Raw genomic sequence first — 14,273 nt, forward strand, 5'->3', positions numbered from 1 at the left:
CGGGATCTACATAAAGCCCTTTCCCTCATCTTCTCATCTGTGACCTAAGATGTTCTCTGGATGTCTTAGCACAGTGATAGACTCTCCCCTAACGGCTGTGGCAGCTGTTCTTTTGCTCTCAGGCCTGTGTCAAAATAACTGAATCACTTAAAAAAAAAAACAAAAAAAAACACCACTGCTCAAAATAACCGAGATCAAAAGTTTCTTATCTGTCTGTGCTTGTGAGTGGAAGCATGAGTGAGGGGATATTTTCCTTTGACCTGATGCTCTGGTGCTACAAAGTACCTTGGCTAATTTTCAAGAAACTGCAAGTTGAATGTCAGTTGGTGTCACTGCTGCTGTATGGCAGTATAGTGTGGCTTGATTTTCATGTCCTCTTGTTGTATGTAGTGTTGACTTTAAAAAATATTCCAAACCTAAAAGTTGAGAGTTATATTTTATTCTGTGGGAATTTTTAGGTCTCCAAGCCTGGGAGACAGTATCTCAAGAGACCCGGAGAGAACTGCTTCGGGGAGGCTGGAGGACAGGGGTGGAAGGGGAAGGAAACAAACAGGTTATATAAAAATTGGCAACAAAGGGCAGGTAGTCTGAACATCACAAGTATCTTTGTGAATTAAAGAAAACCAGATATCCCAAGTTAAGGAATTTAGCACTTTTCTATGTATGGAAAGATGCAAGAGTCTGGACTCTCTGAAATCATTCCTTTCATATGCATCTCAGCTACAAGGTTGGTATCCTTTGTTTCTCACATCCTGAGCTCCCTCGGGGCTCACCGTTAGGAGTGGCTGCAGCCTGATGGCTGTAGGATCACAGGTATTCTCCTTCCCGAGTGCCCTGTGTTGTTCAGTTGCTAAGTCGTGTCCTACTCTTTGCGACCCCATGAACTATGTCACGCTAGGCTTCCTTGTCCTTCACTATCTCTCAGAGTTTACTCAGACTCATGTCCTTTGAGTTGATGATGCCATCAACCACTCATCCTCTGTCACCTGCTTCTCCTGCTCTCAGTACTTCCCAGCATCAGAGTCTTTTCCAATGAGCTGGCTCTTCCACTCACATTGGAGGGGTGGAATCGCTGATGACTGTGACATCCTTGTTTATATTGTTATGGCAGGAAATACTTCATGTTTTAGTAGTAACTGTGCCACCAAACATATTCAAGAGGGCCACTTCCTGTCATTATGTCCCAAATGAGTTTGGTGGTCATTGGAGGACCTTCAGCAGGTGTGCAAAATGCTCTGTGTGGGCGCATTCTGGGTGCAACTCCAGGTCCTGAGACTGAGCCTAGGTGTAACATGTAACCTAAACCGTTATCAGCATCAATTTCCAGCATCTTATAGAGTTTTGACTGGGCTCTTTTGTTTTCCAGGTCCAGTGAGTCTCATGGTGAGGATTTCTGGAGTATTTTCTTGGGATTTAGGGTATAGGGCAGCAAAACTTACCACTTCAAACATCTCTTTGGCCTGTGGATTGTTTTGAGCTGAAAATAATCAAGGCCCAAAAGACTCAGGAAGAACATTTGACCTTCCCCTAAGTGCCTAAAGAATGTGGATATAGGACCTGTTCTAGGAGGGGAGCCTTTGCCTCCTATAAATAAACTACAGTAGTAAGAAAATTTTCTTAAGGTATAAGAAATAAAAAGTAATACATAATTAAAAAAAACTTTAAAGTTAATTAAAAATTAAAACCCTGATGAAAAATATTTCAAAGATAAAATGCATTAAAAAAATAAAGATCAAAAAGTAAAAGAGTTAATGATGTGAAAGAGATACTAGATTATAATAAAGGTTAAGTCTGCAGGAGAAACATTAAAAATTTGAAGATAAATGGGATTAAAAATAGAAGCTAATGGACTTTTACATAAAAAGCATAAGTGATTACAGAATAGGGTAAAAGTAATTTAAGGAGATCAAAATGGAGGATCTGAAGATAACAAAGCTGGTGAACAGATAAGTGAAGGAAAGATGGCCAGAAGCAGATGAGGTGACAGTTCTTAAGTTATTGCTGGTCAGCTTTCCCCAAGAGTGGTGGTGGTGGTGGTTTAGTCACTAAGTCATGTCAGACTCTTGCAGTCCCATGGACTGTAGCCTGCCGGGCTCCTCTGTCCATGGAATTCCTCAAGAGTTGTCCCGGCCAAACCTGCTGTGATGTCCAAGGTCAAGGTGAAAGCTATTCCTTCCACTGAAGAGGGGGGGCTCTTTCCCATCAGGTGCGACTTCTTAAGTCCCCAAAAGTACATGGCTCAGTTTGGTTTGGGGTTGGGGTTGTAATCCCCAGGCTATGACTGTCTGGTTTTGTGCAACACACACAGTAACAAAGTTCCAAACTGTTCATATGATCTTGGAGCTATAACCCCAGTCAGACTCTTGTGATAGGGAAACACTGGCATCAGGAAGGGATTACGTGTTGTTGTTATTGTTATTTTTAGAATTTAAAAGTATGTATTTATTTTTCTGTAGCATGTAGGATCTTCATTTATTGTAATGCAAAATTGTTATTTGCAGTATGCAAACTCTTAGTAGTGGCCTGAGGGAAGCCAGTTCCCTGACCCAGGACTGAACCTGGGCCCCCTGCGTTTGGAGTGTGGACTCCTAGCCACTGGACCACCAGAGAAGTCCTGGGAAGGGATTTTTAAGTGAAGTATGTCATGGCCACATGGTGACACACCATTTAGCTGTAACAAACATTCTTGAGAAATATTTATTGACATAGGAAATATCTGAGATATTATGTGAAAAACATGGAGCAATAGGTTCTGTATAACTGCAGCTACTTAAAAAAATTTATACAGCTATGAGTAATGTAACACAATTGATACCATTATGTGGATGGTAGCGATCGTGGAAGATTTTTAAAAAACAATTATTTTTTGTGCTCTTGAGGGCTTTCTCTGCAGTGAATCCATGCTATATTCTGAATCATTAGAAAAACCCTAAGAGTTATTGAAGAAGAAGAACAGCAGATAGAGATGTGTGCTTGGCGCTTCCCTGGTAGCTCAGCTGGTAAAGAATCCTCCTGCAATGCAAGAGACTCTGGTTTGATTTCTGGGTTGGGAAGATCCCTTGGAGAAGGGATAGGCCACCCACTCCAGTATTCTCGGGCTTCCCTTGTGGCTCAGATAGTAAAGAATCCGCCTGCAATGTGGGAGACCTGGGATTGATCCCTGGGTCAGGAAGATCCCCTGGAGGAGAGCATGGCAACCCACTCAAGTATTCTTACCTGGAGAATCCCCCCTGGACAGAGAAACCTGGCGGGCTATAGCCCATGGGGTCGCAAAGAGTCCGACATGACTGAGCAACTAAGCGCAACACAGCACAGACGTATGCTCAGCTTCAGAAGTTGTTCTTTGCTGCCCTTCTTTTGCTGTTCTTTGCTGCTGAGGAAAGAAAGGTCTAGATATTCCCTCTTCCCACTCCCATCTGTCCAACAGTGGATAGTTATTCCAGAAAATGTCCATACATTTTTTTTAAGGTACTATAACGTTAAGTATGCCTTCTGTTAAATAATGTATGTTTGGTATATACAAAATTAATATTTATTAGAGAATGAATAGGTCATCTTTCAGCACACAAAAATACAATGTAATATTTCTTTAGTGTTTATTGTATGCCCTGGACTTCCCTTGTGGCTCAGCTGGTAAAGAATGGACTAGTTAATTCTGGGCTAGGTAATTCCATGGACTAGTCCATGGGGTTGCAAAGAATCATACATGACTGAACGACTTTCACTTTCATTATATGCTGTGCGCTTTATGCACATAATCTTATTTAACACCTGTCCCCACCACCTCCGCCACTGCCTCGAGGAAAGTGGAGGGTAAATAAATAACTTTTGTTCTTGCACAGAAGCAGGGGGAGCAGAGGTCTAACCTGAAGCAGTTTAACTCCAGCATTGTGTTCCCAGCACTGGACTGACTTCAGTGCTTCCTGTGTGAATTATTTTGTGTTTTAGGTCTTGGAGAAGCTTTAGAAATGCGTAGTTCTTGCTGACTCCCTTGAGGAACCTCCAGCCTAGTTGGAAAGATTAAGAAGTGAGGCGTAGCAGTAATACACACCTGTTCCAGTGGCAGCACTAGCTAATAGTTCATGTGACATCCAAGGACAGACATTTCTGGGGCTTCCAGAGGTCAGAGGGAAGGAGCCAGGCTTTGATAGACAGGGACTGTAAGCACTTGAGGGCCAGGGAGCTATAGCTGAGCGTTCGTCGCTCAGTTATGTCCCATTCTCTGTGACCCCATGGACTGTAGCCTGCCAGGCTCCTCTGCTCATGGAATTATCCAGGCCAGAATACTCGAGTAGGTAGCCATTCCTTCCTTTAGGGATCAAACCTGGGTCTCCTGCATTGCAGGTGGATTCTTTACAGTCTGACCCACCAGAGAAGTCAAGCGATAAATATCATGTTCTGGAAAAAAGGACTAGGGAGTGTCCATGCAGCCGGCATCAGGGAAGCAGAGATTCTGGGGACAGATCAAGTCTGAGGGGGCGTTGCTGGAAGACATCAACGCACAACTGGGTAATATGAGATGAAGACAGAGTCAGGAGAGAAATAACACCCAAACTATAGGAGACAGGTTAGGGGTCAGGTGAGGACAGAACTGGTAGATGAGCAGTGAGGAGATAGTAAGAGAAGAGAGGAACAGTATCATGACTTCAGGAGGTTCAGTATCTAAGTCCGTGACCAATGAACAAGCGATGGGGAAACTCTCTGTCTTGGTAAGAAAGGGAGGAAGCTGATCCAGACCAAGGAGAAGCCAGAGGCAAGGGATAGGGAACAAGGGACATAGTCATTCTTTAGCCATGATATTGTTCTAAAATATAGTGTTTTAATGGAAAATTTGAGGTTTAGTGAGGCCAATAGATTAGGAGACAAGAGTTGGACACGACTGAGCGACTTCACTTACTTACTTACTTACCATTGAGAAGATAGTTTTCTACTCACGGTTACCAAGAAGAGGTGCACATGGGACTTCCCTAGTGGTCCAGTGGCTAAGACTCTGCTCCCCCAAGGCAAAGGTCCTGAGTTCCATCCCTAGTTGGGGAACTAGATTCTGTCCTGGAACAAAGAGCTTGCATGCTGCAACTAAAGATTCATTGTGTCGCAACGAAGATCAAAGATCCTGAATGTCACAGCTAAGACCCAGTGCTGCTGCTGCTGCTGCTGCTAAGTCACTTCAGTTGTGTCCGACTCTGTGCGACCCCATAGATGGCAGCCCACCAGGCTCCCCCGTCCCTGGGATTCTCCAGGCAAGAATAATGGAGTGGGTTGTCATTTCCTTCTCCAATGCATGAAAGTGGAAAGTGAAAGTGAAGTCGCTCAGTCGTGTCCGACTCTTAGCAACCCCATGGACTGCAGCCTACCAGGTTCCTCCATCCATGGGATTTTCCAGGCAAGAGTACTGGAGTGGGGTGCCGTTGCCTTCTCCGAAGACCCAGTGCAGCCAAATAAACAAACATTTAAAGAGAGAACGTGTGCATGTGATGCCATAGGAACCACATGAGGAAGCACCTGGGTCATTTACAGGGAGAGGGAGGGATTGTGAGCTAGAGCCTTGATTGTGGTTTCCCCATAGAAGAATGAGTTAGGCAAGGTAAGCAGGTGTAGGATTGACTAGTCTGAATAATTTCAGAGGGCTCTGGGGTGTGGGCGCTGTCTGTCCCTAGTTGTCTGGTATCTGAAGCAATTTTCCAGGTAAGTGATGATGGTGGCTTGGACCAGGGTGGAGGTAGGGAGCTGCATATTAGAATTGATTTGATGGTAGAACCAGCAGGATTTACTAATATAGATTCCCGCGGTGAGACAGAGACTAATGGTCCACGTACACAGTATTTTACTGAAAAGTACACTGGGGGTAGGGCTTCCCAGGTGGTGCTGTTGCTGCTGCTAAGTCACTTTAGTCATGTTCGACTCTGTTCAACCCCATAGACAGCAGCCCACCAGGCTCCTCTGTCCCTGGGATTCTCCAGGCAAGAATACTGAAGTGGGTTGCCATTTCCTTCTCCAATGCATGAAAGTGAAAAGGTGCTAGTGGTAAAGAATCCACCTGCCAATGCAGGAAACACAAGAGATGTGGGCTCAGACTCTGGGTTGGGAAGATCCACTGGAGGAGGAAATGGTAACCCACTCGAGTATTCTTGCCTGGAGAATCCCGTGGACAGAGGAGCCAGGTGGGGTATGGTCCATGGGCCTGTAAAGAGTCGAACACAACTGACTAACTGAGCACATCCTGGGGTTATGTGCTTCATACCTCTTACTGAGTGGCTAGAATGATTTATTTAATAAATGGGATCATGTCAGTAAGTTATATGTACATATATACTTTTAGTGATATATATTTATAAATATATAAAAAGATACATCTATGTATACCATATAGTTATTTTAGAATATGTATCAATAGTAAAGCAGAATATAGTCATATCGTTTTATGTGGAGTATATATATGTAATTCTGAGTTTTTTTTTCTGTCTTTTTTCAACTTATAAAATAAAGGCATGTTTCATCATTTACAAATTTTTATATAAAGTGTATGCACATTGCAATTTAATAAAATAGATCATAATTTGAATGCATTGTAAGAGTTCTTTGATGGATCTCCATATTTACTTTTTTCAATTCAATAGTAATTTATTTTCTTTAAAATTTTTTATTGGAATACAGTTGATTTACACTGTTGTTAGTTTTTACTGTACCGCAGAGTGAATCAGTTATACAATACATCTATCCCCTCATTTTTGGATTTCCTTCCCATTTGGGTCACCACGGAGCACTGAGTAGAGTTCCCTGTGCTGTACAGGAGGTTCTCATTAGTTATCTGTTTATACATAGTATTGATGTGTATTTCTGTTAATGAGAGTGATTCCATTGGACTTAACATTGTTTGCTATATAATAAAAGTGAATTTTTCTGATTCTATAGGTGAATTTAAAAAATCTTGATCTACATTTTGCAAAGAATTAGGGTTTTTTGGTGAACATTATTTAATTGGTTTTCCATTCACTGCTGATCGAATGGTCCTGCCAGCATAGAGTCTGCACATGGCTTCTTGGCACTTCAAGATGCTGCACGCAAGTGCCCCAGGCATCAACAGTGTGGCGGAAATACCCTTTTCCCCGTCTGTGTTTGTAAGACAGTCTCTTTCACGGCAGAGGAACTATTTTGGGGAGATGATTCATGTCACATTTTGGCCTCATTACAGTTTTGAGTTGTAAATGGCGCTGATTTGCCTAGAGGTGTAAACATAAATCTTATCTTCATATGCTTATGGGGATACCTGATCGGAAAAAGTACTTGCTATTCTTGAGTTCTGTTTTAGGCTATAAACAGAGAGGTTAACAAGATATTTATCAAAATTCTAATTTTATTTAATGAAAAGCATACTTCCAAAAGAATGCCAATTACTTTCCTCTGTGCCTCCCTTCTCCATTTCCAAACACAGATGGAGAAGTCTAAGAGCCTAATGTCTTATTGTTACAAGCAGATGATGCCGTAAAATACATAAACACTGTGCTTTTCTCTTTTGAAATGGTGAGAAAAGTGTGAGCAGGTGTTAAATTACCATCTGTAGTTATGAGTGACAGGAAGTATAAGATTATTCAATGCTTATTTAGGTGCAGCTGATAAAGTCAGGATTTTGATTAGTTCAAATTTGCTTTCTGGTAAATGGGCACTATTTAAAGCATATGACGTGGAGAAGGCAATGGCACCTTACTCCAGTACTCTTGCCTGGAAAATCCCATGGACAGAGGAGCCTGGAAGGCTGCAGTCCATGGGGTCGCTAGGAGTCGGACATGACTGAGCGACTTCACTTTCACTTTTCACTTTCATGCATTGGAGAAGGAAACGGCAACCCACTCCAGTGTTCTTGCCTGGAGAATCCCAGGGACGGGGGAGCCTGGTGGGCTGCTGTCTCTGGGGTCGCACAGAGTTGGACACGGCTGAAGCGACCTAGCAGCAGCAGCAAAGGATATGACAGAGCACTTATTGATTCTTTGGTGAAGATGCATGATAGCAACAGAAAGGAGAGGCATGTGTCACCGGAGTTTGTGATCATGCCTTATGCACAGGAGTATCTTAAAGGTGTTTATTGATTTGTCCCCAAATAACTGAGTTTCAACAGGGTAAACACATGTTTGGAGTGTGGCTAGATTTTTCTGTGACTTTCAAGGAATTTCATATTCTACCTCAAAATTTGAAAACTGGCAATATATTATTTATTTATTTTTGAAAATTTATGTGTTGATGTATTGGCTGCAGGGAGAGGCGTGTGAAATCTTAGTTCTCCAACCAGGGATCAAACTCATACCACCTGCTTTGAGAATCTTAACCACTGGACTGCCAGGAAAGTCTGCAGCGATATATTATTTTTTTAAAATTTCAATAACAGCAGTGGGAACAATATAAAGACTTGACAATGTATTTGTTTTCATTATTATTATTTTGCTATTAGCCCATTTTGGTGACCACATGTTTTTGGATGGAACGATGTTTCTGATCTACTGACAGTAACCTCTTTCCCCCTTTGCTGCTGCTGCTGCTAAGTTGCTTCAGTCGTGTCCGACTCTGTGCGACCCCGGAGACGGCAGCCCACCAGGCTGCCCCGTCCCTGGGATTCTCCAGGCAAGAACACTGGAGTGGGTTGCCATTTCCTTCTCCAGTGCGTGAAAGTGAAAAGTGAAAGTGAAGTCGCTCAGTCGTGTCTGACTTTTAGCGACCCCATGGACTGCAGCCCACCAGGCTCCTCCGTCCATGGGATTTTCCAGGCAAGAGTACTGGAGTGGGGTGCCATTGCCTTCTCTGCTCTCCCCCTTTAGGTGTGCTTTAAAATTTTTTCTAATTCAACTGTGGGTTAGTGCTTTCTGACCTTCTCACTCATGCCATTTAAGGAGATTTATTAACCTTTAGGTAAGATTCCTCAATTAACAATGAACCAAATGCATTGTGAGGTGTTCTTTGATTCTAAAGTGGTGACTTGAAAACATTAGTGGTTTGAGGGTGCTTGATTAAGCAGCTTTACCAGTTCAACCAAATCCAACTTCATGGCAAAATTGGTCTTCAGTTCCCTCAGGCCATTAGAATATTCTAGCTGGGATGAGTGACATTCCTTTTTTCCTTCTTTTCTTGAGACTACTCTGATAGTCTGTCTTGGTTATCCAGTAAACTACCTCAATAACTAGCCCAGGTCTGTACCTTCAGAAGCAACCAAAGAAGTTTTGATGTACTAAGAGGACGACAGGCAACAGTTAAATAAAGGACATAGTTTAAAGCCCAAATTTCAACACTGACTCTCTAAAGTTCTCTGTTTTTGGAAATTGTTAACTGGATTTAACTGTGATGTAAGCATGGTATGACTGAAATTAGACAACTTTTGAGGGAAATAGCATGAGGTCATATTTCACATTTGCTTTTCTGTCTTCCCAGCCATCATGTATGTCATGGGAGCACTCGGTCCTGCAGTGGGATATTTACTAGGTGGACTTCTTATTGGTTTTTATGTTGACCCCAGAAATCCTGTTCACCTTAACCAGGATGATCCTCGTTTCATTGGAAACTGGTAAGAATTGTTTACTGCATCTTTCATTTCATTTGGTATTATGAAAATTAGAGTCATAGTCCCCTTGTAGTTTAAATAAGAATTTCCCCAATAGGAAGATGAAAAATAGTTGTCACCTAGGAGGTGGTGGTAAGCAGGATATTAATCTCCAAAGATATCTTTGTCCTAATTCCCAGATTTATGAATTTACCTTTACATGGCAAAGGGGACTTTTGCTGATGGAAGTTTAGGAACTTCAGATGGGGAGATTATCTGGGATGATCCAGGTGGGTCCAGTATAATCACAAGGGTCTTTATAAGGGAAGGAGAGAGGCAGGAGGGTCAGAGTGAGAGAAGGAGTTGTGGTGATTGAAGCGAAGTTGGAGTGATATGCTTTGACAATGGAGCAGGGGACCACAGGCCAAGGAATGCAGGTAGATTGCAGAAGTTCCAAAGAGCAAGGAAGTAGGTTCCTCCGTAGAACCTCCAGAAGGAATGCAGCCATGCCCATCTTTTATTGACACTTCTGCCCTCCAGGGGTTACAGCTTCCCAGGTGGTACTAGTGGTAAATAACCCACCTGCCAATGCAGGAGACATATGAGACGAGGTTCTATCCTGACTCCAAAGCCCTCAGATGATGCATTTGTGTTGTCTTAAGCCACTCAGTGTGGGGATTTGGTATCACAACAATAGGAAATCAACACAGAGGAGCTGGGATCAACAGCTTAATCCAGATTCTTTAGGATAGAGATGGCTGTTTTCTTCATAGCAGAGGGATGGAAAAGGGGAATGTGGCTGTGTTGGGACTTCCCTGTGTACTTGAATTAGAACTTTCATTGTCTTTTCTGTGCCTTTTAAAAAGTATTTTCTCCCCACTTATCATATTTGTGTTTTGCTTTGTCCTCATCCACTGCCCAGAACTCTAACTCTGTTTCCATTGTTCCACTCTTAGTGAGTCTTTTCGCCAAGGAGTAGTTCATTTCCCTGGATGTGCTGAAGACGAATCACTCTCTCACTTGCACGCTTTTTTTGTTTAAATTAATTTTATTGGCATAGAGTCGCTTTGTAATGTTGTGTTAGTTTCTACTGTACCACACAGTGAATCAGCCACAAATGTACATATACCCCCTCCCTTTTGGTCGCTTGATAGCCTTTAATTGTCTTGCTAAATATGTAAGCTTTGGATTTTATTTTTATATATTTTTAAAAAGTTGATGTATTGTGTTTTCATTATTATCCAGTTCAAGATTATTATTTTTTTTTCTTTTTTCTTTTTGGCCACTTGACAAGTAGAGATTGAACTCATGCCTCCTGTGATGGACGCACAGAGTCCTAACAACTGGACCACCAGAGAAGTCCCTAAGTTTAGAGTTTAGAAAGAGAACTCCAATTTTGGATGATAGGTTACTTATTCATATCTATCCAAGGGCTACATTTGAATTCTTCCCAGTTCTGAACTTGAACATGATATTTCTTCACAATTGCAAGCATTCAAAGTATTGGCATCCCAAATTTATTTAACATGGATTGGTACTGGGTATACATTGATAAGATATCTTCATTTTAGAATAGAGAATTTCATTATTAGAAACTTGTGTTGAGTAATTACTTCCTAAAGGATTTCTTAGACTACTTGTGTTCTCTCTGTGTTTCATTTTATAATGAAATTCTTATGATAACTTCATAAGTTGAGCTATGTGGGAATAATGTTTAACACTATTTTCTAAGCAGTTAATAAATATTAATGAAATTATAAAACACTTATTATTTTCATAAGTAAATAGTCTTTGAAGGTGGAAGTGTTGAAATCTATAATTGATGAGTCTGTCCTGGTAGAATTTCAAAATCGTATGAAAGGGAGTTCCCTTGTCAGCAGGAGGGGAATAACATAGGAATTTTATGTTCTTGGTCAACAGTAAAATTTTTGATCTCAATTACTATTTTCTTTGCAGTTCTGAAATAATTCAGAGCAAGAATTTTTTAAAAATTCTCAGAAAATTAGGTTATTAAAATGTATCTGTGACCATCCCATGTATAACGTGTTCTGTATAGATGTCATGAGAAGAGCATGGCAAAAGGGAACAGCTGGAGGGAGAGAGAAAGACATGGAGGGCCAGATCAGGGGCAGAGAGAAGGCAAGGAAGCAGGTGCTTTAGGATTATAAGTGCTTTATGCTGTTTTTGCTAAGCTTTCCAATGTGCATCAACCCAATTGGTAGCAAAGTGAAGCAACTAAGTGTAGACCCTGGGGTTTAAATCCCGGTCTGCCACCTAATAACTGTGTGACCTTAGGGAAGTTACTTAACTCCTCTGAGCCCCAAGTTTTTTTTTTAATCCACGAAATGGAAATAGTTGCAGTACTTACTTCATGCAGTTGTTGTGAGGAATAAATGAGTCTGTGTATGTGGAGCTCTAAGTAGTTCTCCCTACATAATGTGTGCTAGCTGTTATCCAGTCTTTTGACTTTAATCTGTGCTCAAGTGGTTTTATTCATTTTAATGGCTCTACATTAGTTCTACAAATGTTAAAAGTTGTCCATGTAGAAGTGTATACTAGGGTTTTCTTTAAAAAATGAATTTTGTCTGTTGAGTAGCCCTGTTTGTAACAGACTTCTAGCCTTGAACAGAGACAGAGTTATTTGATACAGCATTAGTTTTTATGATGCCTGATGATGGCTTCCCAGGTGACTCTGGTAAAGTACCTGTCTGCCAGTGCAGGAGACACAAGAGACACGGGTTCAATCCCTGGGTTGGGAAGACCCTGTGAAGAAGGAAATGGCAACCTACTCCAGTATTCTTGCCTGGGAAAACCCATGGACAGATGGGCCTGGAGGGCTACAGCTCATCGGGTGGTGAAAGAGTCGGATACGACTTAGCGACTAAACAGCAGCGCAATAATAATGATAGGTTTTTCGGTAAACATATGCTGGAAGAGAGAAGGAAGGAGCAAGTGGATAATGCTAATATTAGTTGGGTGCTCATTATGCGTCAAACATTACATTAAAACCTTTACCAACATTTTCACTGAAGCGTTATAACAACCACATGTCATCACTAAGAGTATGCCCATTTTGCAGGTGAGGAAATTGATGGTTGGCAGTTTGAACATCTTGCCTAAAGTCTGAGAGTCAGTGAGAGATGGATAAGAAACTGAGTCCAGGGTGGAGGTTTCAGTCAGTGTGCTTAACTGTCCTCCCTTCATGAAGAGTCTCTGGGTAATGGCTCATGAAAGGGGTCCTGGCTTTTCAATTTTAGCTCTTACTGATGCATCTGTTTCTAACATATAATGCACACTTACCTTACCCAGCTTTTCTCACAGTCCTCTTTGGCACCAACTATCATATGTCCATTTCGATGTTACTGGAGACCAGTTTGCTCTGCTTAGAAATGTCCCTAAACCTTTTTTTATTATTTTTGTTCATTTACTGCAATTCTTCCCCTTCTTCTGTTATTTATTCTCCCTTCAGAGTCCTCTGAGTATCTTTAATGTCTGCATATAATTTTAAGTCAGTGGCTTTGGCTGGAGGTGGGGCCCTCAGTACAGATGTAAATAAAAAAAAAAACAATACTAGCTAGCACGAAATTATTGTTTGGGTGGGGCAGGCTGTGGGACTCAGTGGTCAAGTATCCACCTACCAATGTAGGAGATGCAAGAGATGCAGGTTTGATCCCTGGGTTGGGAAGATCCCCTGGAGAAGGAAATGGCTATCCGCTCCAGTATTCTTACCTGGAGAATTCCGTGGATAGAGGAGCCTGGCAGGTTACAGTCCATGGGGTTGTAGAGAGTAGGACGCGACTGAGCAACAGCATACTTTGTCCTCTTAATTTTGATGATTCCCCCCAAAGTTATTATTTCCTCCCATTCAGATGAGAAAAGCCTGTTCAGAGAAGCAAACTAATTTCTCCAGAATCTTAGGGCTAGTAAGTGGCTAAGACTGGATAAAAACCTGGGTCTTCCTGAAGCTATAGCTTAAGAACGGCCCCTTACACTCTGCTGCCTGGCCTCTTCTGGAGAGAGTGTGAGAGGTCCAGGGAGCTAAGGAGTTCAGGGGACTTGAATGCAGAGTTTGCAGAAAGAAATTCAAGGAAGTTAAAGGCAGGGCTGGGTTAGGAAAGACCTTGTATGAAGCCAGTACAAAAAAGGCATTTTCATAGCTATGTTCCCTGCAGATAGATGACTGTCTTTTTTAAAAAAATGATCTTCATTCAGTTTATTTATTTAGGAAATGTTTTGAGTACCTAACCTGTGTTAGACCCTGGGTTCATGATTATATTTGACTCATTGAGATTGCTGGAAGCCTGCTTTGAGATGTCTTCTCAAAATGAAATCCTTTTCTGACTGTTTTAATATCTTAATTGGATACAACATTAAGTATCTTTGAAAATAGCACACTGGATTTTTAATAACTGGTTCTAGCAATGATTCTCCCAGCTACACTATGACGTTTAGCAGCTGATAACAGCATTTTAATAGAAACACTTGATTTTCTAATTAATTAGAAAAAATTTTAATTAATTTTTTTGGCTGCACCTAGTAGCACGTGGCATCTTAGTTCCCTGACCAGGGATCGAACTCATGACCGCTGTTGTGGAAGAGCAGAGTCTTAACCACTGCACCACCAGAGAAGTCCTGAAACATTTACTTTTTACAAATGAGTTTTTGCTTTGCAGTTGATCTATATGTTGACTGGGTTGTATTCCACATGAAGGCCTAGAATGCTGGTTGCATTCTGATAACAACTGATGAA

General features: G+C 41.6%; 1 protein-coding gene across 2 annotated transcripts in view; it reads left to right on the forward strand.

Annotated features, from left to right (window-relative positions):
• Positions 1 to 14,273, forward strand: part of SLCO5A1 (solute carrier organic anion transporter family member 5A1) — a 155,025-nt gene that overhangs the window by 56,160 nt on the left and 84,592 nt on the right. For both annotated transcript variants that reach the window (XM_018058432.1, XM_013969151.2), the window contains exon 2: positions 9,415 to 9,547. In XM_018058432.1, coding sequence (XP_017913921.1) covers positions 9,415 to 9,547 — 133 coding nt within the window. The remainder of the gene's footprint in view (positions 1 to 9,414; positions 9,548 to 14,273) is intronic.

The sequence above is a fragment of the Capra hircus genome, chromosome 14, assembly GCF_001704415.2.
Source record: "Capra hircus breed San Clemente chromosome 14, ASM170441v1, whole genome shotgun sequence".
Taxonomy (NCBI): Eukaryota; Metazoa; Chordata; class Mammalia; order Artiodactyla; family Bovidae; genus Capra; species Capra hircus.